Source organism: Gopherus flavomarginatus, chromosome 23 (assembly GCF_025201925.1).
Source record: "Gopherus flavomarginatus isolate rGopFla2 chromosome 23, rGopFla2.mat.asm, whole genome shotgun sequence".
Taxonomy (NCBI): Eukaryota; Metazoa; Chordata; order Testudines; family Testudinidae; genus Gopherus; species Gopherus flavomarginatus.
In genome coordinates, this window is record NC_066639.1 from 1,204,945 (window position 1) to 1,229,379 (window position 24,435).

At 47.1% G+C, this 24,435-nt stretch overlaps 2 protein-coding genes across 16 annotated transcripts in view; one reads left to right on the plus strand and one right to left on the minus strand.

Moving 5' to 3' along the window:
• The window catches only part of LOC127039354 (zinc finger protein 436-like), a 131,216-nt gene that overhangs the window by 105,355 nt on the left and 1,426 nt on the right, over positions 1-24,435 (minus strand). The window contains 1 exon segment of the mRNA XM_050932922.1: positions 23,284-23,410. Coding sequence (XP_050788879.1) covers positions 23,284-23,410 — 127 coding nt within the window.
• The window catches only part of LOC127039378 (zinc finger protein 135-like), a 49,992-nt gene that overhangs the window by 2,375 nt on the left and 23,182 nt on the right, over positions 1-24,435 (plus strand). For 4 of the 15 annotated variants that reach the window (XM_050933018.1, XM_050933015.1, XM_050933022.1 and 1 more), the window contains exons 1-2: positions 23,409-23,563; positions 24,065-24,232. Coding sequence is in view for 11 of the 15 variants with exons in the window: in XM_050933004.1 (XP_050788961.1) it covers positions 5,880-5,903; positions 6,582-6,708; positions 24,121-24,232 (263 nt within the window). In the remaining 4 variants the exon portion in view is untranslated. Of the gene's footprint in view, positions 1-5,280; positions 5,904-6,581; positions 6,709-7,307; positions 7,529-23,407; positions 23,564-24,064; positions 24,233-24,435 lie in introns of those variants that run through there. The other 11 variants (XM_050933004.1, XM_050933006.1, XM_050933003.1 and 8 more) reach the window with 11 other exon arrangements.

The window sequence follows — 24,435 nt, forward strand, 5'->3', positions numbered from 1 at the left end:
TGTTGCCATTGCTTCCAGGAACTGCCCCCCCACAGCTCCCATTGGCTGGGAACAGGGAACCGCGGCAAATGGGAGCTTCAGGGAAGATATCTGGAGGAGAGGCCAGGACAATGCACAGAGACCTGTGCTCCCCCTCTCCCAGGTTTCAGCTGCTTCCTGTAACAGTGTAGGAGCTGGGCAGGCAGGCAGGCAGAGAGCCTGTCCTGCCCCTGGTGTGTGCCGGTCTAGAGCCCGCCCCCCAAACCCTTCCTGCAGCTGAACCCCCTTCCCCCTCTTAAATCAGTCCTGCACCCCATCCCCCTGCCCTGAGCCCCTGCACTCCTGCACTCCTCCTGCACCCCCTGGGTTGTGAAGAGATTGGACTAGGGCAGGGGCGAGGCTTCATGGAAGGGGTGGAGTGGGGGCAGGGCTGGAGGCAGCAGAGGGCGTGTCAGTGATGTGACCCTCAGGCCAATGTACTAGTCCTCGTGGTCATTTGAGTTTGAAACCCCTAGTAGACATCCTGTCAGTTGGACAGTGAACCACTAATGATTACTGTCTGAGTACAGCCTTTCAACAACGTCTTCACCCATTTGACGGCACGTATACCACATTTCCACACTTCAATTTATTTTTAGCCCAAACTCCAGGAAACTTTTTCACCCTTGGGTCGTCATCTTCTGCTTGCCCTCCTTCTGGGGCCTTTACAGGCGCATGTCTATATGTGGCATTAATGTCTGTTTCTGCTGGCTCTTCACCATTTGCCCATAAGAGTCCCTTGGCTAAATCCACTATCAGCCCCCCTGATTAAGGTAAGGCATTCCCAGTATTCCACCCTCCTTGTTACCACTCACTGTGGGATCCTGTTTCTGAACACAGTATTTGATCCATGACTCCTGATTCCCTACACGGGTCAGGATTGGTCTTGTAATAGAGGCTTTCAACACCAGCTGGGTTGACTGCTTTGTTTCCACAGTGTCTCTGGGAAACCAGTGCTCTCTAAGCACACAGACTGATGCTCCAGTGTCGATTAGCATAGTAGCAAAGAATCCTGTGGCACCTTATAGACTAACAGATATTTTGGAGCATGAGCTTTCGTGGGTGAATACCCACTTCTTCAGATGCATGTAACATGCATCTGATGAAGTGGGTATTCACCCACGAAAGCTCATGCTCCAAAACGTCTGTTAGTCTATAAGGTGCCACAGGATTCTTTGCTGCTTTTACAGATCCAGACTAACATGGCTACCCCTCTGATACTTGATTAGCATAGTGGGACATGTCTGTTCCCCTGCCCTCCCCATCATTGACCCTACAGTGGGACGCCCCCATTTGTCATATTGATTGAGCCACAACCTTAGTTGGAGTCCTGGGAGTTGGGCACCCCTGCTGAGGGGGTGCTGATGGCTCAGGGTCTGTTATGGGATTAACAGGAGCCCCGTCAGCCCTTCCTTTTGCTTCTCTAACTAGGCAGCTCTCTGTAGTAACTCACCTGTGGGCTGCCCATCCCATCTCTCTTTTGGCTCCCCAGCCATCATGAGTTTCTTCCACACTTCTGCTCTCAATGTATCTTTTTCACCCTCAGCCAAATGGCCTCTATTCTGCGCCTGATACACATTTCTTCCTCTTGCTCCTCTGCTGCTCATTGCACCTCTCTGTCCTCTTCCTTTGCCATGCCACTGTGCATCAAGCCCCTTTTCCCCTGGCTCCCCTCAGATCTGGGGGCCAATTGTTGGCAAAAGTTACTGCCTGTACAGGCTCTAGTCTCCTGTCCTTATTTCCTTTTCCTGTCTGTCTGTGTGGGTCTCGAAAAACTGTCGCTGTTGGAAAAATATCCTGCTTTAACTCTGGGTATCCCGTACCTGGATCTATGGGTCCTAGAATCACTTTCATTGTTGAATTTAAACCATCGAGCAATGCAGTCTTAAAAGCCACTGTTTCAAAATCAGGGGCAGTTCCTCAAACCACTGGCACAAACCCAGAGGCCATGGCCAAAATCTCCTTCTTAATCACATACAATTACTGCCCAATCAGAGGCACTAGTGCAGGCCTGGGCCAGAACCTCATAATCTGCCAGCCTCCACCCAGTCTGGGACACCTTCACCATCCATTCCAGACATGTGTCCTTCTCTAGCGGTCCCAGTAGCTGAGCAGATGCCTGGACCTGATCTGGGGTAAAATCAGAAACCTCAGTAATGGTTTTCCTGGTTTGCCTTTGCTGTTGTGCATCATCTGGGTTAGGTTCCTCACTAGTTATCAACCTTGTGATCACTGGAGCCACAGGATTGAGCTCTTGTGTCTTTAATTTCAAATCCTGCACTTCCCTGTGTACAGGGGCATAGGGCCCCTCAGGAAGAACATCTGCGGGGTATGGGCATCCAGGATCCTTCCAACTAGTCCTATTCCAAGTGTCTGTGTCCCTAGTGCCCATGCTCACACTCCCCTGTATAGCTGCCACAATGCCTCTCTGGGCCCCCTACATGCTTTCCAGCTTCTCTATTCGCTGCCTGTAGGCTGTTTGATCACTGCCTGTCTGGGCCCGATCTTTATTTTCCCGTAACACTGCTCTGACAGCTGCCTGTGCATCTCCCAGATTCAGTTGCAACTCGGAGAGCTCACTATTCAGGCTTTCCACTGTCCGCTTTCGCTGCTCACAGTCTCCCGTTTTTTGCTTGCAGAGTGGTTACATTCTGTAATACAGAGGCTGCCCTGGCACATTCAGATGCCTTACACTGAGCCAGAGTGTCCTTGACTACAGCCAAATCAAATTTGTATCCTCCAGTTGCCTTTCCTGGAGTAGCTACCAGGCTGGAGAGATTGGTGACTGTTTTCCACAATGCCCAGGCTGCTGCTGCTTTCACAGCCCTTTTCTTTGGTTTTGGTTTTGTGCACTTACAGAATGCTTCAAACCCCTTATAAGCAGAATCCAGGGCATCTCTCCCCTGGAACAAATATTGTCCCCATGGGCGTGGACCCCTTTCCGCTACCTCCTCAGCTAATACCCACCCCTCCTGGTCCCTTTGCTTGGTTTCCATTCCCTCCTGTTGCTTCAGGGTGAACATTCTGCCAAGCAGTGGTCGCCTTTTAACACAATGCCACAAGTACTCTGCTATTACTGTGTTTGGCTGGATCAATTCGGTCCAAATGACCTTAGGCTGCCTGCATTCTCTCCACCAAATTTGTTACCCACAAACATTTCTCTAACTCTTCCATGCTGTAGGGACACACACACCTTTACCCAGTTCCTAGGGATCAAGGTACAGCCCTGTTAATTTATACATCCACCCTTACCCAATTCCTGGTGCTCAGGGTGCATCTTCCTGTGGGATGGCAGGATCTTTAGCCACTGAAAGAGCCTCACACAGTAATATCCTTATCCTCTATTTATTGACAATTCCCAAACAAGCAGAATACACATACTAAGCACACAGTGTCGTGCTCACCAATCCTGGTACAGGCAGGCAACCTTCCCCTGTTGGCCAGGCAAGGTCAGTCTCTGGATCTTAGCTGCCACACATCATGGTTGTGCAGGAGAGTCCTGGCAGCTGTTATCTTAGGCTGGGTCTTGGAGATGAATTCTTCTCCTTGGGGTTCCTTGTCACCTTTGGTCTTCTTCAGACTTCAAAGAGAGACTGCTGAGCTTCAGTTCATTTGCAAATTTGACTCCATCAGCTCAGGATTAAACAAAGACCGTGAATGGCTTGCCAACTACAAGAGCAGTTTCTTCTCCCTTGGTTTTCACACCTCCTCTGCTAGAAGAGGATCTCATCCTCCCTGATTGAACTAACCTCCTTATCTCTAGCCTGATTCTTGGAAATTTCCACTATGTTCATCTGACGAAGTGGGTATTCACCCACGAAAGCTTATGCTCCAATACATCTATTAGTCTATTAGGTGCGACAGGACTCTTTGTCGTTTTTTACAGATCCAGACTAACATGGCTACCCCTCCTTGATACTTGACAATGTAATTTCTTACTCTAAATCTTATTCAGGCAGGTTGCAAAGTGTCTCTGGTTCAGAGTTCCAGTTACATTTCTTTTCAGACTGGACCCCTGTCTCAGTCTGGACTCCCCCCCTCCCCCCGCTTTCTCTTCAGGTGGCTTTAGCAGTCTTTCTTCTTGGGCAGACAGGCCATGGAGAAGAGGAATCTCATTTGCCTTCCTACCCTTAAATAGGATTTACGTAAGGTGGAAATCCTTTGTTTCCCAAACTTGATCCCCCTTCCCTTCCAGTGGAAAGTTACAAGAAGTCCCAGGTAATGTTGAGTATCCGGTGACAAGACCACCTGACTCTGTAGTATCACAGCGTCCAGGAGTCATTGGCAGTATGGAGCCTTTTCACAGTCCATTGTCTTCGCTGATGGCCCATCCGCCCTGTTTGGCTTTTCCATTGTTGTACCTGAAATGTTAGCAATGGGCGTCACCCAAAGTAGCATAGTTGAAATACAAATACATAGTCAATATTCCCAGCTTCAGATACAGAAATGATATGTGCACACAAATTGGATAATCACAGTCAGTAAATTCAGCAAAGAGTCCTGTGGCACCTTATAGACTAACAGACGTATTGGAGCATGAGCTTTCGTGGGTGAGTACCCACTTCGTCGGATGCACGTCAGTAAATTATAACCTTTCCAATGATATTTGACAGAACCCACCTTGCACAAAGTACATCTCTGTTATCACATATTCATTTCGTAGAGAATATTGAGGGAAATGTCACACTCATATACTAGTTTTCAGAGTTCATTGAAGTCTGCCTTTTTGAAGTCCGTTGTCCTTATTTTCCTGCTGTAACGCCTTCCTTCTCTTAGAATCACGAAATCATCATTTCATGAACGATTTTGCCCATATTGCTTTCCACTAGGGTTACCATACTTCCGGATTCTCTCGAACATGTCCGGCTTTTTGGGTTATAAAGTCCAGGGGGGAATTTGTAAAATTCAAAAGGTCTGGGATTTCCCTCCCCATGCAGAGCGTGGCGCTGCTGACAGAGAGGCCGGGCCCCTCCCCTCCGGCAGCCAGAGCCTCTCCCCTTCTCCCTGGCTCCCCCGCCCTCCTCTGCAGCCTCAGGGTAGAGGGAGAAGGGGGGTTAGATGAGTCGGGGGTTCTGGGGGAGGGCCTGTCAGGGGGCAGGGGTGTGAAGAGGGGTCAGGGCAGTCATGGGGTAGGGAGCAGGGGGGTTAGATGGGTCGGGGGTTCGGGGAGCAATCAGGGGACAGGGAGTGATTGGATAGGCGTGGGAGTCCCGGGGGGCTGTTAGGGGGCGGGGGTGTGGATAGGGGGTGGGGCAGTCAGGGAACAGGTAGGGGATGGAGTCCTAGGGGAATAGTTAGGAGGGGACAGTCAGGGACAAGGAGAAGGGAAGCTTAGATAGAGGGTGGGGTCCCGGGGGATGGTTAGGGGCAGGAGTCCCGGGAGGGGGTGATCAGGGAACAAGGAGCAGCGGGGGTTGGATGGGTTGGGGATTCTGTGGGTGGCAGTCAGGGGGAGGGAGTGGATAGAGGGTGGAGCTCCCCCACATGAAGTGTCCTCTTTTTTGAAAGTTCAAATATGGTAACCCTACTTTCCACCTTCTGTTTGCTAACGAACTCCTGCCTGTTAGTCAGAATCAACCCAGAAATGCCTGTCCCCCTAGTTATTACGTCCATCTTCTGAAGCAAACAGGTGTCCCCAATAATTCCTTTTCTAACAGGTGTCTGGGTAGTTAAAGCCCCCCCCCCCAATTACTAATTGTGTTTTGAATATTTCTGTTGTTTGCATGATAGAGTCGAGAACATCCATCTGTGAGGAAAGAGCCGGGGGGAACTGTGATGTGACGTGACTGTCCTGTTCTGACACGTCCCCTTCTTGCCCTGACAGGCTGCAGCGTTACATCCCATCCTTCCAGGGAAGTGAAATGGCTGCCGTGGAGCCAGCTCAGGTAGGGATTATCGGGGAGTTGCTGGTGGGCCCCTATTGGCGGGAGAAGGGCAGTAAAGACATAGGAGGTGGGTGCTTCTGGGGTGGTCAGGAGCTGGGAGGGGGCAGGAAATGCCCAGGGTGGAGAAAGGGAGGGGGAGAGGGGGTGACAAACCAGCTGGGATTTGTTTACGGTGGGGCCTAGATTCTAGCAACAGACCCATGGGGTTTGTGGGTGGAAATTCTCTAATTAGTCAAGAGGAAACACACACCCCCAGACTGGGCTGGGGAAATGTGCCAGCCTCCAATACTGGAGTCTGAACCTACTAGCCAGAGGGCAACCCCCAGTGAGGCCCGAGGAGGACAGGACAGCCCATCCCATCCAAGTGCTGGCACTGGGGAGGGTGTTGGGATTGCTGCCAGGGGGCTGTCCCTGGACCCTGCTGGGGGCTCCATCTCCTGTATCAGCTTCTGGCAGGTAGGTGAGTGTTGAATGTGAAGACCCCTCCCATCTCTGTCTGTTAGAAGGGGCGAGGGGCTCTCTCTCTCTCTTCCCTCCCCCTGATGCCTCCTGGCTGCTCTGATGGGGAGGGAATGTGATCCTGCCTCCCAGAGCTTCCATGTGATTGCCCTCTCCCCTGTGACCGGTGGGGTTGTCACTGGGCAGCAGATGCAGAGTTGGGGGTTCTTGCTCTTTCAGGGGCCGGTGACTTTCAAGGAGGTGGCTGTGTATTTCACCAGTGAAGAGGGGGCTGTGCTGGACCCCGCTCAGAGAGCCCTTTACAGAGACGTCATGCAGGAGAACTATAAGAACGTGACCTTGCTGGGTAAGGATTCCCGTCCCCTCGGTTCTTAGAAGGGGAAATGAAGAGTTAAGGTTCACAGTGCACCCTCAGCTTTGCCCTGTTTCAGCGACACCCCGATAGGCCCGTGACCCATAGACCAGCGCTCAGCGCTCCCCACTACAGAACACTTTGGGAGCAGAGCACAGGTGCAGTAGCACAAATGCTAACACAGTCTCTTTGCTAAAGCAAAATGTGGGGGTAGGTCCGATGTAGGGAACAGAGGCTGCCTGCCCTGGCCTGCGCTCAGACACTGAGCCTACTGCACACAATCCATCACAGACTTTCATAAGTTGGAGTTGGAGACTCTCTGCTGAGGGGGACGGAGACACCCATCTGTCACCCTGACCGTTCATCCCGGAAGGTATGCTGCCTGCCAGGGGCCCGTATCAGAGATGTTACAGAGGCATTGTCGAGGATTATCTGGCCTTCTGACTACTACCCCATGCTACTCATCCATGTGGGCACAAATGATACTGCGAGGTGTGACACTGAGCAGATCAAGAGTGACTACAGGGCTCTGGGAGTACGGGTTAAGGAGTTTGGAGCGCAGGTGGTATTCTCTTCGATTCTTCCTGTTGAAGGTAGGGGTCCGGGCAGAGACAGATGCATCGTGGAGGTGAATGCCTGGCTGCGAAGATGGTGTCGCCAGGAGGGCTTCGGCTTCCTCGACCACGGGATGCTATTCGAGGAAGGACTGCTAGGCACAGATGGCGTTCACCTTTCAAAGAGGGGAAAGGCCTTATTTGCCCACAGACTGGCTAACCTAGTAAGGAGGGCTTTAAACTAGGTTCAACGGGGACAGGTGAGCAAAGCCCACAGGTAAGTGGGGAACAAGACCTGGGAGATGGGTTGGAAACAGGAGGGAGCACGGGCTATAATGGCAGAGAGAAAGGAGGGTCAGGGCAAAGCTGGGAGGCAAGATCAAACCAGTATCTTAGCTGCCTATATACAAATGCAAGAAGTATGGGTAATAAGCAGGAAGAACTGGAAGTGCTAATAAATAAATACAACTATGACATTGTTGGCATTACTGAAACTTGGTGGGATAATACACACGACTGGAACGTTGGTGTGGATGGGTATAGTTTGCTCAGGAAGGATAGACAGGGGAAAAAGGGAGGAGGTGTTGCCTTATATATTAAAAATGTACACACTTGGACTGAGGTTGAGATGGACATAGGAGACAGAAGTGTTGAGAGTCTCTGGGTTAGGCTAAAAGGGGTAAAAAACACGGGTGATGTCGTGCTGGGAGTCTACTACAGGCCACCTAATCAGGTGGAAGAGGTGGATGAGGCTTTTTTCAAACAACTAACAAAATCATCCAAAGCCCAAGATTTGGTGGTGATGGGGGACTTCAACTATGCAGATATATGTTGGGAAAATAACATCGCGGGGCACAGACTATCCAATAAGTTCCTGGACTGCATTGCAGACAACTTTTTATTTCAGAAAGTTGAAAAAGCTACTAGGGGGGAAGCTGTTCTAGACTTGATTTTAACAAATAGGGAGGAACTTGTTGAGAATTTGAAAGTAGAAGGAAGCTTGGGTGAAAGTGATCATGAAATCATAGAGTTTGCAATTCTAAGGAAGTGTAGAAGGGAGTACAGCAGAATAGAGACCATGGATTTCAGGAAGGCGGATTTTGGTAAGCTCAGAGAGCTGATAGGTAAGGTCCCATGGGAATCAAGATTGAGGGGAAAAAACAACTGAGGAGAGTTGGCAGTTTTTCAAAGGGATGCTATTAAGGGCCCAAAAGCAAGTTATTCTGATGGTTAGGAAAGATAGAAAATGTGGCAAAAGACCACCTTGGCTTAACCACGAGATCTTGCGTGACCTACAAAATAAAAAGGCGTCATATAAAAAATGGAAACTAGGTCAGATCACAAAGGATGAATATAGGCAAATAACACAGGAATGCAGAGGCAAGATTAGAAAGGCAAAGGCACAAAATGAACTCAAACTAGCTATGGGAATAAAGGGAAACAAGAAGACTTTTTATCAATACATTAGAAGCAAGAGGAAGTCCAAGGACAGGGTAGGCCCACTGCTCAGTGAGGAGGGGGAAACAGTAATGGGAGACTTGGAAATGGCAGAGATGCTTAATGACTTCTTTGTTTCGGTCTTCACTGAGAAGTCTGAAGGAATGTCTAGTATAGTGAATGCTTACGGGAAGAGGGTAGGTTTAGAAGATAAAATAAAGAAAGAGCAAGTAAAAAATCACTTAGAAAAGTTAGATGCCTGCAAGTCACCAGGGCCTGATGAAATGCATCCTAGAATACTCAAGGAGTTAATAGAAGAGGTATCTGAGCCTCTAGCTATTATCTTTGGGAAATCATGGGAGACGGGGGAGATTCCAGAAGACTGGAAGGGGGCAAATATAGTGCCCATCTATAAAAAGGGAAATAAAAACAACTCAGGAAACTACAGACCAGTTAGTTTAACTTCTGTGCCAGGGAAGATAATGGAGCAGGTAATTAAAGAAATCATCTGCAAACACTTGGAAGGTGGTAAGGTGATAGAGAATAGCCAGCATGGATTTGTAAAGAACAAATCGTGTCAAACTAATCTGATAGCGTTCTTTGATAGGATAACGAGCCTTATGGATAAGGGAGAAGCGGTGGATGTGATATACCTAGACTTTAGTAAGGCATTTGATACAGTCTCGCACGATATTCTTATAGATAAACTAGGAAAGTACAATTTAGATGGGGCTACTATAAGATGGGTGCATAACTGGCTGGATAACCGTACTCAGAGAGTAGTTGTTAACGGCTCCCAATCCTGCTGGAAAGGTATAACAAGTGGGGTTCCGCAGGGGTCTGTTTTGGGACCGGTTCTGTTCAATATCTTCATCAACGATTTAGATGTTGGCATAGAAAATACGCTTATTAAGTTTGCGGATGATACCAAACTGGGAGGGATTGCAACTGCTTTGGAGGACAGGGTCAAAATTCAAAATGATCTAGACAAATTGGAGAAATGGTCTGAGGTAAACAGGATGAAGTTCAATAAAGATAAATGCAAAGTGCTCCACTTAGGAAGGAACAATCAGTTTCACACATACAGAATGGGAAGAGACTGTCTAGGAAGAAGTATGGCAGAAAGAGATCTAGGGGTCATAGTAGACCACAAGCTTAATATGAGTCAACAGTGTGATACTGTTGCAAAAAAAGCAAACGTGATTCTGGGATGCATTAACAGGTGTGTTGTAAACAAGACACGAGAAGTCATTCTTCTGCTTTACTGTGCGCTGGTCAGGCCTCAGCTGGAGTATTGTGTCCAGTTCTGGGCACCGCACTTCAAGAAAGATGTGGAGAAATTGGAGAGGGTCCAGAGAAGAGCAATAAGAATGATTAAAGGTCTTGAGAACATGACCTATGAAGGAAGGCTGAAGGAATTGGGTTTGTTTAGTTTGGAAAAGAGAAGACTAAGAGGGGACATGATAGCAGTTTTCAGGTATCTAAAAGGGTGTCATCAGGAGGAGGGAGAAAACTTGTTCACCTTAGCCTCCAATGATAGAACAAGAAGCAATGGGCTTAAACTGCAGCAAGGGGGATTTAGGTTGGACATTAGGAAAAAGTTCCTAACTGTCAGGGTAGTTAAACACTGGAATAGATTGCCTAGGGAAGTTGTGGAATCTCCATCTCTGGAGATATTTAAGAGTAGGTTAGATAAATGTCTATCAGGGATGGTCTAGACAGTATTTCCTGCCGTGAGGGCAGGGGACTGGACTCGATGACCTCTCGAGGTCCCTTCCAGTCCTAGAGTCTGAGTCTGAATCTATAATGTCACCACCTCTTTACCCTTCCAATGAGTATTCCTTCTGAGTCGTTGCCTTCGCTTACTCCTCCCTGAGCCCCGGATATCCGTAGCATATATGGCACCAGCCTGCTGACAATCCTTGTGGCAAGAACACACCCTTGTGCACCTTTATTGACGCCGTCTACACCAGTCAGTGCTGAAATGAGGAATACCTGTTCCTTCCAGTTTCACGTGCACCTCTTTTCTTGTCATAGCTTTGCCAGGCTGCTTCAATTAGTCCCTCCACCATTCATGTAAAGGTACAGGGCAAGGTGCATGCTGCTGGAGTGCCTGTGGATAAATGCTGCTGTTCAGATCTGAGGAACATAAAACACACAGTGGCATGTTCTTAGTCCTTCCTTCTGTCAATCAATAAATTTTAAGGCCAGGGGAGACTATTAGGTCATCTAGTCTGACCTCCTGTGTAATACGGGCCATGGAGTTTCGTCCAGTTACCATTGTAATGCACTGAATACCTTGTGTTTGATGAAAACATCTTCCAGAAAGGCATCCTGTCCTGACATGAAGCCTTCAAGAGATGAAAAATTGGTCCCTTCCTTGGCTAGTTTGTTGACCTTTGCACCACCCTCCCAGTGACATTTGCCAGCTCCAGGGCTAGGGGGTAAGGGCAGAGTTAAGGTTGCATTGCAGGGGTGGTGTGTAGTTTAATTCTTCATTCCCTGGTTTTCAGAGGTTTTATTTTTCACTACCATCCATGTACTGGAAGGGCCCGAGGCAGCACTAGGCAGCCTTAACTCTGCTTCATGTACTTTACGGGTATTTAATTTCCTTGATTTTCTGTTTAATGGACTTTTTTGCCACTGTAACTGTGTTGACACTGCAGCTTTTACTGTAATTTGTCAGGTAGGGATGAGATTTTTCACATCGCTAATTGACAGAGCTATGGGCTCAGAGGTAGTTCCAGCATCTCAGATGACAGTCCCAAGGGCGTCTCTGTGACCCATCCCATCACAGGAGGGTCTGGTGGGTGGTAGGAAGGGAAGGATTCAAGGAGTCAGAGATTGTAGCACTTAGGGTTAGGGCTAGGGCTGAGGCTGCTTTTGCTGAAGTCTCTAATGACCTGTCCTTAGGCAAAGCTCAGAACCAGCATTCCATCCTCCTCCTCGACCTGTCAGCTGTCTGACACCACTGACTATGGTCGTCATCTTGAAATCTGGTCTTCTCTTCTCCTCTCCTGGTTAGGGTTAAGGTGGGGAGAAGTAGTAACTGGCTTGTTCTGCAGCATGGGATGTCTAGGTTGGATATTAGGAAAAACTTTCCAACTGTGAGTACAGATAAGTACAGGAATACGTTCCCAAGAGAGGTTGTGGAATGCTGGTCGCTGGAGGTTTTTAAGAAGAGGTTAGACAGATGGTCTGTGTATACTTGGTCCTGCCTCATGGCTGGAGGATGGACTAGCTGACATCTTGAGGTCCTTTTACCCCTGTGTTTCTGTGATTTTATGATTCATTATCCTAGCCCTTCACTTTGACTTTGTCTCCCTCTGGAGAATGGGGGCTTTATTTAGTAGTTTTTTTAAATGAAAAATATGTATGGGTCAGCTTCCCTCTCAGTGTGCTTTGTAAGTCACTGGCCTGGTCTACACTACGTGTTTATACGGATTTTAGCAGCGTTAAACCGATTTAACGCAGCACCCGTCCACACTACAATGCCCTTTCAATCAATATAAAGGGCTCTTTAAATCGGTTTCTGTACTCCTCCTCAACGAGAGGAGTAGCGCTAAAATCGGTATTATTATATCGGATTAGGGGTAGTGTGGCCACAAGCTAGAGATAATGAGGTAGTTCAATCAGGGAGGATGAGGCCCTGTTCTAGCAGTTCAGGTGTGAAAACCAAGGGAGGAGAAACTGGTTTTGTAATTGGCAAGCCATTCACAGTCTTTGTTTAATCCTGAGCTGATGGTGTCAAATTTGCAGATGAACTGAAGCTCAGCAGTTTCTCTTTGAAGTCTGGTCCTGAAGTTTTTTTTGCTGCAGGATGGCGACCTTAAGGTCTGCTATAGTGTGGCCAGGGAGGTTGAAGTGTTCTCCTACAGGTTTTTGTATATTGCCATTCCTAATATCTGATTTGTGTCCGTTTATCGTTTTCCGTAGCGACTGTCCAGTTTGGCCGATGTACATAGCAGAGGAGCATTGCTGGCATATTACATTGGTGGACGTGCAGGTGAATGAACCGGTGATGGTGTGGCTGATCTGGTTAGGTCCTGTGATGGTGTCGCTGGTGTAGATATGTGGGCAGAGTTGGCATCGAGGTTTGTTGCATGGATTGGTTCTTGAGCTAGAGTTACTATGGTGCAGTGTGCAGTTACTGGTGAGAATGTGTTTCAGGTTGGATCCAGACTAACACGGCTACCCCTCTGACACTTGACACCTTTACTTTGGTCTTTTTGGTTGATTCCAGCTCACCCCATATTAGTCACTCCCCTGAAGTCTCTGGGCAAATGAGGAGTGAAGGATGCTTTGGTTACAGACAACGTGGCCAGATCCATTTCAAGTGAGGCAGAATTTGAACTGTCGTCAGTTTGGAAGAATCCCACTTAACCCAGCAGTTTTTTTTAAAATATCAGTTGTTGTGAACCTCGTGCAATGTGGAGATTTGAACCCCAAAGATCTCAAAAATGAAAATACCAAGGACAGTTTGGAGGAGGTTTCATAGCCTGGCTTGAGAGTTAAAAGACTGAGCCATAACAGCTGGCTTCCTCAAAACAGGAAAAGGGGTCTCAGCTCCCATAAAAACAACAGGTGGCAAAAACAAAACAACAGAAAACAACCTATTGCATCATGCATGCATTGCCATTCATAAAAAGAACCAGGGACATCTCATGACAGATATTATACATCTTTGCTGTGCAGAGAAGAGGGGAACTGAGTGACCCGAACAGTCAAATTTGGTAAAAGGTTTCACAACTTGTCTCCTTACAGAATTTTACTTTAAAGCTTGTCAAAACATATTCCATTTGAAATAGAAACAACTGAAGTCTGGTTCTGTGTTCTCCTATACATTAGTTTCCTCACACATTCCACCACCTCAGCCTTGGAGTGATGATGTACTTCAGAACGCCTCAGTCCACACTGGGTATTTTACATCCAATAAACTTTTGAAGATTAGCCACCACTTTGTATATTACTAGCAAAAAGCAAACTGATGCAAGTCACAGTGTTCCAGTATAATTCAGGTTATCACTAACTTAGGCTTTAACCTGAAATTAACTTCACTGGTAATTTCATTTTCACTGGTTACAAGAACATATTCAAAGAGTATAAAATTTTATCATACATGTTAGTTTCCTTTTAATCTCCATTTCCACCAAGTGAGCACAGTGTAAACGTGATCTACACCAGCACAGGAGTTTTCCACATCCGAGAATTCATTTATCTCTGGGAATTTGGACACAAGCATTGGTGGAAGGGGTCTCATGCTATGTGGGAAGGTTTGCATCATGAGAAAAAGGACCTCAACTCTATAGTCACACCTTCCACTCTTTCGAAGAAGCAGAAAGTTGAGGCAAAGTGGCAGAACTGCATAAGACACAAGAGCAAAACTACGGGAGAAAAGCCTAGAATAAGGACTCAACATTTGTATTTCTAGCAGTCTGAAATTGGAACCTGACATATTCATTCCCTCATCAGTTACCACCATTTCAACAGCATGAAACTCTTTGTTTCCCAATCAAGCTGGTGAAGGAATGTCCTCTGAAGGCATCAAGTATTTCTCACTTTGCTTCACGGAACTTTGGATTCAAATAGTGAAGAACTTTCCAATCAAACCATGGCATCCTTTGGGAGTGTAATCTGAGACACTGAACTAAGGAGTAGTGTTAAAAAACAAAGAATTTTACCTGGACTGTAGTTCACCACAGCGGGGTGCCTTCTGTATCAAACTGAGTTCTTGCCAAATCCTTGACCATGGTCAGGGTACACTTACACTTCTCTGGAACTGAATCCTTTACAAAACCACCCAAAATGTGAGCAGTGTTAGGGAGGAATGGCTTCCCCAAACACCCCCAATTTGGTGGGAAGGGTCCAAGTTCGGGACTAGAAACACTCCTGCATCAGAATCGCTGCCAGTCACCAAAGGAGCAGAGTATATTAAAAATAGATATTCTGCAGCTATATCACATTCAACACTGAGTTCACTGTAGCGCACATTTGCAGCATCTCTCATGGGCAAGTTCACCAGAAATGAACGTCGGTTTTTTCCAAATCAACACAGAGAGGGACAGCGTTTCCCAAATCATAGGAGGACACATGCATCCAGTTACTTCAGTTACTTGCACAGTTTGGGGTCTGCTGCTGTTCACCATTTCAGAGTGGAGCCCTAAACGCATTACTGTTTCCTTGGCAGCATGCCCAATGGTTTGGAGCATCCTCTCCTGATGAGTGAACTGCACTTCAGCTTTTTTCATGTCATCATGCAGCAGTGGGGGAAAGACACAGCTAAAAGAAGGAAGGATTATTTTAGCAAACAATCATTTGTCCCAAAGTCCTTGATAAATCTGAGCTACATCCCAGAGAACTAATATTCAATGTGACGAAATGGCCTTCAGGAGAGAGAGAAAAAGCCACAACACAGAGCAGTATAAGTCATTTTCTCTTTCATACAAAATGAAATTCCAGAGTGGATTACCTCTGATTACTCAAAAATAATCAGGAGAGCAAATTCCCCCATCATTTTCTCCTCTGATCCATTCAAACCTGCTTCATTCAACAGCACTTCATTATTATGGAGTCGTGTTATTTAGAAAAATAATTAGCAACATTGTAATGAAGGAAAACTGCCACCCTTCTCATCTGCTAACAATCCCAGAGCAGCAGGAAAATGTCCAGAAGTGGCTTTGCCAACAGATGGAAACAGGGATAAAAGCACAGAATGATCACTCTGTGTTTTGTGTCCACTGGAATTCCCCATCCAGGTCTGTGACACTTGCATCTCTAGCCCTAATGAGTCGGATTTAGGATCAACTTGCAGAGATTCTTTGGGAGGTGGGGGGTAGAATAAAGGGAGGAAAAACTCCATTGTGGCTCACACAGACACCAGTGCTGCTAGAGGGAACAGGCATAGTGACTGCCATGGAGAAGGAAGGAATCCATCCGACTCAGCCCATTTCCTTCCTTTGTCACAAAGGCCAAAACGATACATTTGTCCCACTGCTGCTCCTCCTCTTCGTTATATTGAAATATATTTTAAATATGAAAAATAGTGGAAAAAAACCCACAAAGCCTGCTGTCCAGCACGACCTGGACCAGCGTGAGAACAACTGGGAATGAGACAATCTGTCGCCAAAGGGGGAACTTTGTGACTAACAATCGCTCTGCCAGTAGGGTAACAGTTTGAATGTGAGCGTCAGGGCATGTTTACACTATGAATATTGATGTGGATTAGAACAGGTCAAAGGGGAAGGTGCTAGGTAACCCCAACCATTGTACCTGGGCTATGTCAACACTGCAAAGCTATCTGTGTCTTTACATTAGGGTCCCTACCTTGAGCAGCCAACTCCGTGGAAAATCTTAGAGGAGACAAAGTCAAGCTCAATTTCTGCTCAGTGTAGCTAATTGAGGTCACCCCTATTTCCCCCAGCTAGGGGTGATGGACATTCCTGGCAGGAGGGACACACTCCCACGACTCACAGGAGAAAAGAATTAGTAGAAAGGACCATGGGATTCACCCCAGACCTGCAAAAGGAAAGCAGGCAACTCACCTGAAGGAGCTGAGATAACACAGTGATGCGAATGGTGCAAACAGCCCTAAAAAGTCACTATGTAAGAATTAGCAAATGTCTTCTTAATAATGTATTTTTTCTGCCCTACACAAAGTTTTTATGTTGTGTATCTCCCTTGTGAAGACTCTGATGTCTGTTAAGGTGTGAACTTCGGATGAAACTTTTTCCGCACTCACAGCATTCATAGGGTCGCTCCCCTGTGTGGATTTTCTGATGATTAATAAGCACTGAGCTCCAAGTGAACCGTTTCCCACACTCACAGCATTCATACGGGCGCTCTCCCGTGTGGATCCTCTGATGTTTACTAAGGTCTGATTTGACAGTGAACCGTTTCCCACACTCACAGCATTCGTATGGTCGCTCTCCCGTGTGGATTCTCTGATGCCTAATAAGGGATGAGCTCCGAGTGAAGCTTTTCCTGCACTCCCAGCATTCATAGGCTGTCACTCTTGTGTGGCTTGTCTGATGTTTAATAAGTTTTGATTTCTTACCGAACTGTTTCCCACACTCACAGCATTCATACAGGCGCTCTCCTGTGTGGATCCTGTGATGATTAATAAGTGCTGAGTGCCAGGTGAATTTTTTCCCGCACTCATAGCATTCATAAGGTCGCTCTCCTGTGTGGATTCTCTGATGATTAATAAATGCTGAGCTCCAGGTGAACTTTTTCCCACACTCACAGCATTCATAGGGGCGCTCTCCTGTGTGGATCCTCTGATGTTTATTAAGATCTGATCTGGCAGTGAAGCTTTTCCCACACTCACAGCATTCGTATGGTCTCTCTCCTGTGTGGCTCCTCTGATGTCTGATAAGGGATGAGCACTGCGTGAAGCTTTTCCTGCATTCATAACACTGATAGGCTCTCTCTCTTGTGTGGCTTGTCTGATGTTTAATTAGGTTTGATTTCACACTGAACTGTTTCTCACACTCACAGCATTTGTAGAGGCTCTTTCCCATGTGGATCATCTGATGTCTAATAAGGGTGGAGTTCAGAGTGAAGTTTTTCGCACACTCAGTGTATGTGTTTTTTCTCTCTCCTGTAGGTTTTATCTGCTGGGCTGTGATTTGCTTGAGGTCCTTGTGAGTTCCTGGATAGTAAATGGATTTACCCGATTTCTCTGTGGGCTGGTTTCTCTGCTCCCTCTCTGGCCTGTGCTCACTCTCACAGGTTTTTCCCTGCACACAATGCCTGGACACATTCCCTTTGGATCTTTGTGATAATCCCCCATGTGGTTCCACTTGATCACCATCTTCCTGCTGAGGATTCTGCTCTTCATTCTCACTCACTATCCCAGTACCTGCTCGGATAGAGAGAGGAACCTCAGAAACAGGGATGGAAAAGGGAAAACAAACCAAAATTAGAGCTGGGGAGAGAGAAAAAAAGAACTAGTAGCTGAATTCTCCAAAACTCTTCTCCATAGGGGAGAGAGGAGGGAAGCAATTCTACCTCCACCTCCCATCAGGGAGGAAACTGCTGCCAGGTGTCAATCAGGAGCCATAGGAAGCCATTTGTGACAGCTGCCCTGAGGATAAAATACCTTCTGGGGATAATCCTAAACTCCAAGAACTCACAGGGTCTCTTTAGGGAGTCCCAGCTGTTTCTTTCAGGCACTGAGAGTTCTGGAATTGATTTAATGATTCCTCACCTATGCAGACACCTCTCAGGATCCCTTTTTCCTCAGAGCCCTGGAGATCCAGGACCCAGGGCTCCTCCCCTTGTTCCAGCTGGGAGACCACATCAGGTTTGGAAACTGGTAACCCTGCTCAAGGGAAAGAAAACAAGAGAGGTCGGGGAATTCATGGGACATTCATCACAAAGAAGATTCTATTACTTTAACCCTAGCCCATTTTAACCAGTTAAATCCTGGGGGCAGCTCGCTAGGTGATCAAATATGCATGAGTAAGGTTAAGGTTTTGTCAGGGATCTTTTTAGTAAAAGTCACAGACAGGTCACAGGAAATAAAGAAAAATTCATGGATGTCATGACTTGTCTGTGACTTTTACTAAAAAGATCCCTGAAAAAATGAGGCTCTGCAGGTCCCCACATCATCTGTGACGGCTAGGCAGCTGCTGGCTGGCTGGGAGCTCTGGGGCCCCTACTGCTCAATGGGTGTCAGAGCTCCAGGTCCCCCTGTCCCCTGTAGCTGGATGCTGCAGGTCTCCCACTGCCTGCAGCAGCTGGGAGCTTCACTGCCTGTGGTGGCTTGGAGCTCTGGGGGCCCCTGCCACCCGCGACAGTGTGGAGTTGCTGGGTTCCCCCACCACCTGCAGTGGCCAGGGAGTGGCAGGGTACCTCCACCCCCTGCAGCTCCAGGGCCCCCACTCCCTGCTGCAGCTGGGAGCTAGGGGCTTTCTTTGGCAGCCTGGAATTGCGGGGTTTCCTCCGCCGCCCGTGGTGGCCGGAAGCTCTAGGCTTCCCATGGGTGGGGGTACTCCACAGCTCCCTACCTCTGCAGGCTGAAGTCACAGAGGTCTCTGGAAGTCACGGATTCCCTGATTTTTGCAGCCTCTATGACTAAATTGTAGCCTCACTTATGAGGGATTTAACTAGCCCCATCTCTGCTGGGAATAGGGTTGCCAATTTTGGTTGGATGTATTCCTGGAGATTTCATCACGACTTAATCTAAAATAAGTCACCTTGGATAGGCTTCTTATTCACAGAGAGAAACCCAGAGAAAGCCAGGACCATTGAGCATGGGCTGGTGAGATTCAGCGCAGTAAGGAATAGGAGGGACTGGGGTGTCACTGAATGTCGTATCTCAGGGCTTGTCTACCCTTGAAACACTGTAGCTGCACCGCAGTAGTGCTTCAGTGTAACCACTCCCTACAGCAATGGGAAGGGTTCTCCCATCAGCATATGTCATCCACCTCCCCGAGAGGCAAGAGCTAGCTCAATGGAAGCATTATTTTCTATTTAAAGACCAACTATTCTAACTACTCTCAAATTCACGTTTATTCGGTTTGGACAAATTTTTCATGGGCATTCAGGGAAAAGCTAATTGTCCAAATAAGGGGTTATTTGATCAAGAGGTCCCTAAAATATAGCCCCCCACACACACATTTTATGCAGCTTTTTATAAAATCATCCAGCTCTTGTAATTTTGTCTTGCACAGAGCTGGGGCTGAAACGATGGTTCTCATTGTCCCCCAACTGATCTCAGTAACTTAGTATTTATCTCAGTTAATACAGGGCACCTACTGCCTCTTTGGGATACCAGTAGTGAAAAAAGTTAGACTTTGGAATTTAGAACAGCACAAGCCAAACCGATGAGTCAATGCCGTTGAATGCACTAGTGCAGCAAGACAAAATCTCTGTTAACTGCTAGAGGATGTCTAGCAATCTGCTGTCATAGTTTGGCTCAAGCAGATGTGCTGTGGCCACTGAACCTGATTTACACTCATGAATTTGAAACCAAGCCCTGCCTCTACTACCTTTCAGACAATGTGTGTCTTGCATCCTGCAGATATTCTTCTAAGAAGTTTTGCCCTCTCATAACAAAATGTTTGGGTTAAGAGTAATATTTTAAAGTGATCTCATAGACTCATAGACTCATAGACTCATAGGTCAGAAGGGACCAATCTGATCATCTAGTCTGACCTCCTGCACAAGGCAGGCCACAGAACCCCACCCATCCAATTTTATACAACCCCTATCCCAGGACCGAGTTATTGAAATCCTCAAAAATGGTTTGAAGACCTCAAGCTGCAGAGACACCACCAGCAAGCGACCCGTGCCCCACGCTGCAGGGGAAGGCGAAAAACCTCCAGGGCACCTGCCAATCCGCCCTGGAGGAAAATTCCTTCCCGACCCCAAATATGGCGATCAGCTAAACCCTGAGCATGTGGGCAAGAGTCACCAGCCAGCACCCAAGAAGGAGTTCTCCGCAGCAACTCAGTACCCATCGCATGCAACATCTCCCTGCAGACCATTGAGCAGACCTGTCTGGTGGTAATTCAAGATCAATTGCCCAAATTGACGATCCTATCATAACATCCCCTCCATATACTTATCAAGCTTTGTCTTAAAGCCAGGAAAGTCTTTTGCCCCTACTACTTCCCTCGGAAGGCTATTCCAGAACTTCACTCCCCTAATGGTCAGAAACCTTCGTCTAATTTCAAGTCTAAACTTCCTAATATCCAGTTTATAGCCATTCGTCCTCGTGGCTACATTAGTACTAAACTTAAATAATTCCTCTCCCTCCCTAACGTTAACCCCCTTGATATATTTATATAGGGCGAGCATATCCCCCCTCAGCCTTCTTTTGGCCAGGCTAAACAAGCCAAGCTCTTTGAGTCTCCTTTCATAAGGCAGTTTTTCCATTCCTCGGATCATCCTCGTAGCCCGTCTCTGAACCTGTTCCAGTTTGAATTCATCCTTCTTGAACATGGGACACCAGAACTGCACACAGTATTCCAGATGGGGTCTCACCAACGCCGTATACAACGGTACTAACACCTCCTTATCCTTGCAGGAAATACCCCGCCTGATGCATCCCAAAATCGCGTTTGCTTTTTTAACAGCCGTATCACATTGGCGACTCATAGTCATCCTGCTATCAACCAGTACCCCAAGGTCCTTCTCTTCCTCCGTCGCTTCCAACTGATGCTCCCCCAACGTATATCCAAAATTCTTATTATTAATTCCTAAATGCATGACCTTGCACTTTTCACTATTGTATTTCATCCTATTTCTATTACTCCAGTTTACAAGGTGGTTCAGATCTTCTTGAATAGCATCCCTGTCCTTCTCCGTGTTAGCAATACCCCCCAGCTTCGTGTCATCCGCGAACTTTATTAGCACATTCCCGCTCTTTGTGCCAAGGTCAGTAATAAAAAGGTTAAATAAGATCGGTCCCAAGACCGATCCTTGAGGGACTCCACTGGTGACCTCCTTCCAGTCCGACAGTTCACCTTTCAATACGACCCTCTGGAGTCTCCCCTTTAACCAGTTCCTTATCCACCTTACAACTTTCATATTCACTCCCAGCTTTTCCAATTTAACTAACAGCTCCCCGTGCGGAACCGTGTCGAACGCCTTACTGAAATCTAGGTAAATTATATCTACCGCATTTCCTTTATCTAAGTAATCCGTCACCTTCTCAAAGAAGGAGATCAGATTGGTTTGGCACGATCTACCTTTAGTAAATCCGTGTTGCAGTTCGTCCCAATTACCATTGACCTCTATGTCCTTAACTACTTTCTCCCTTAAAATTTTTTCCAAGACCTTACATACTACAGACGTCAAGCTAACAGGCCTATAATTACCCGGATCACTCTTTTTCCCTTTCTTAAAAATAGGAACTACATTAGCAATCCTCCAGTCATACGGCACAACACCCGAGATTATCGATCGCTTAAAAATTCTCGCTAACGGGCTCGCAATTTCACGCGCCAGTTCCTTTAATATCCTCGGGTGGAGATTGTCCGGGCCCTCCGACTTCGACCCATCAAGCTGTTCAAGTACGGCCTCTACCTCAGTTGCAGTAATATCCACTTCCACATCCACATTCCCGTTTATCATCCCTCCATCATCGCAAGGTTCCTCACTAGTCTTATTAAAAACCGAGGCAAAGTACTTGTTTAGATGTTGGGCCATGCCTAGGTTATCCTTAACCTCCATTCCATCCTCAGTGTATAGCGGCCCCACTTCTTCTTTCTTTGTTTTCTTCTTATTTATGTGGCTGTAGAACCTTTTACTATTGGTTTTGATTCCCTTTGCTATTGGTTTTGATTCCCTTTGCATTTTTTCCCAGTTTGCACTTAAAAGTTTTCCCAGAATAGGTCTGTCAGTTAGGAATGTCAAAAATCAACATAGTTATGCTAGCACAAGCTCTAGGGTAGACACAGTTATAGTGGCAAAGAAAAATAATGTTAAAAAAAACCCAAGGTAATTAAATACACACAAACTACATTCATTCAAAGTTCAAATTGCCTTGTGCTGACTCGTGTCCTTTCAGCATGTGCATGGCAGCTAAACTGAAACCTCTGAAAACTATGAAACGAAGAGTTAAAGTACATGCCACAACTGCAATACAAGCTTGCCTCTGCTGCTTCCATAGCCCTGGAATTGGCATTAGCCACTGGGAAAGATTCAGTAAGGCTTGTGCAAAGGTTTACAAACTACAGAGGGAAGTGGAGAATTCTCCATCTCAGGAAGTTTTCGAGTCAAGACTGGATGTCTTTCTGGAAAACCCTTTAGTCAAACACAAGGTATTCAGCTCAATACAGCAGTAAATGGATGCAATTCTGTGTCTTGTGTTATAGAAGAGCTCAGACTAAATGACCTAATAGTCCTTTCTGGCCATAGAAGTCTATAAATCTACAATAGAGACAAAGGACTAAAATAACATGTCACTGTTTGTGTTGTGTTCCAGAGATTGGAATACCAGCATTTATCTCCATGCCCTCCAGCTGTGTGCAATGTGTCACCTTGGGCTGTAATTTGATGAAGGACGGATTAGTTGGAGCAGCTTGGCAGGGCTGTGACTGTGATATGAAGAGAGGTGCACATGAACCTTGAGGGACCAAATGTGCCTCATTTTCATGCTGAGCGTTGTAGGTTGCGTCAGGGAAGGTGCATGAGGGTGTGTTCTTGTCCCAGAGATTGTCAGCAGCCTGGTGGCATATGTGCTAGTGGTCTCCAGGGTTCAGTCAGGACAAAGTGAAGGCAATGACTCAAAAGGAATCCTCAGGGAGAGGGTAAAGGGGTGATATCACTTCGCAAGTCTGAGATGGTTTGACTGCCAGCCAGGTGTCAGAAACTTCTGTTCCCTACATGGAACCTAAAGCCAAGTTTTGCATTAGCAAAACGATTATGTTAGACTTTATGCTATACTGCTCCTGTGCTCTGTTTCCAAAGTGTTCTGTAGCAGGGGAGGGCAGAGGGCTGGTATGTGTGTCATTGCCATGATGGGGTGTTGCGGAAACAGGGCAGAGTTGAGGTTGCATTGTGGGGGTGACGTGAATCTTAGCTCTTCATTTCCCCTGATAAGAACTGAAGGGACTGGAATCCTTACCCAGCGAGGTCACAGTCTCATAGTTCTCCTGCATGACGTCTCTGTAGAGGGCTCTCTGAGTGGGGTCCAGCAGAGCTCCCTCTTCCTTGGTGAAATACACAGCCACCTCCTCGAAGGTTACCGGCCCCTGAAAGAGCAAGAGACCTGCACTCTGTACTTGCTGCCCCAGTCAGAACACCACTATTCTTGGGGGGAAAGGAGCCAATCAAATGGAAGTTCTTGGAGATTCGCAGTCAACAGTCTCATCCCACACCACACTGAGCATCCAGGAAACACCAGGGTGAGGAAACAAACAGGAAGCCCCTTGTCTCTCCCAGTCCCAGCAGATTCATCACACACCTACTTGCCAGAGACTGATACAGGAGATGGAGCCCCTAGCGGGGTCCAGGGAGAGCTCCCTGGTAGGAAGCCCAGTACCCTCCTCATTGCGAGGAGCTGGATATGACGTGAGGCACATCTCCCCTGAGCTGCACTGATGGGTGCCCCCTTCATATTTCAGATCCACCACTGGTTAGTCAGATCAGGCTCCAGCACTGGGAATCTGATCAGTTTTCCTAGCCCCATCTAAGTGGGTTGTTTCCTGTTCCACAAATTAGGGCATTTCTACATTCCAGCCTCATGGGTCTGTTCCTAGAATCTAAGCCACATATTTAAAAAGTCCCAGTAGGTTTGCCTGGCCTCCTCCCTTTCTCCACCCTGTGAGCTTCCTGCCCACTCCAACCTCCTACTAGACTACGCAAACATTCCCATGTCCTGTGATTTGCTGTCCCTCTCTCTCCAGGAGGAACCCACCAGCAAACCGTCCAATAATCCCTACCTGAACTGGTTCCATTTCAGCGACTTCTCTTCCCTGTCCCATGGGAAGATGGGATGAGCTGGAGCGAAACATGGACAACATTCTGCAGCCTGGCAGGGCGAGAAGGGCAACTGCAGATGTTTCAGAACTGGCGTAAGTTAATTTCACATCATGATTTCTGCTCCCTCCCCTGCTGGGCTTTTTCTCTGCAAACAGAGATCCTAGATTCTGCCATGCTCGGGAAATGCTTGGTCACTTTATTATAGGGTAGACCGGGCCCCTCCCACCAGGGCTAAACCCACAGACACATTTACTTCACCTGATTGAAAAGCATAAGGGGAGTTGATGGGGTGTGG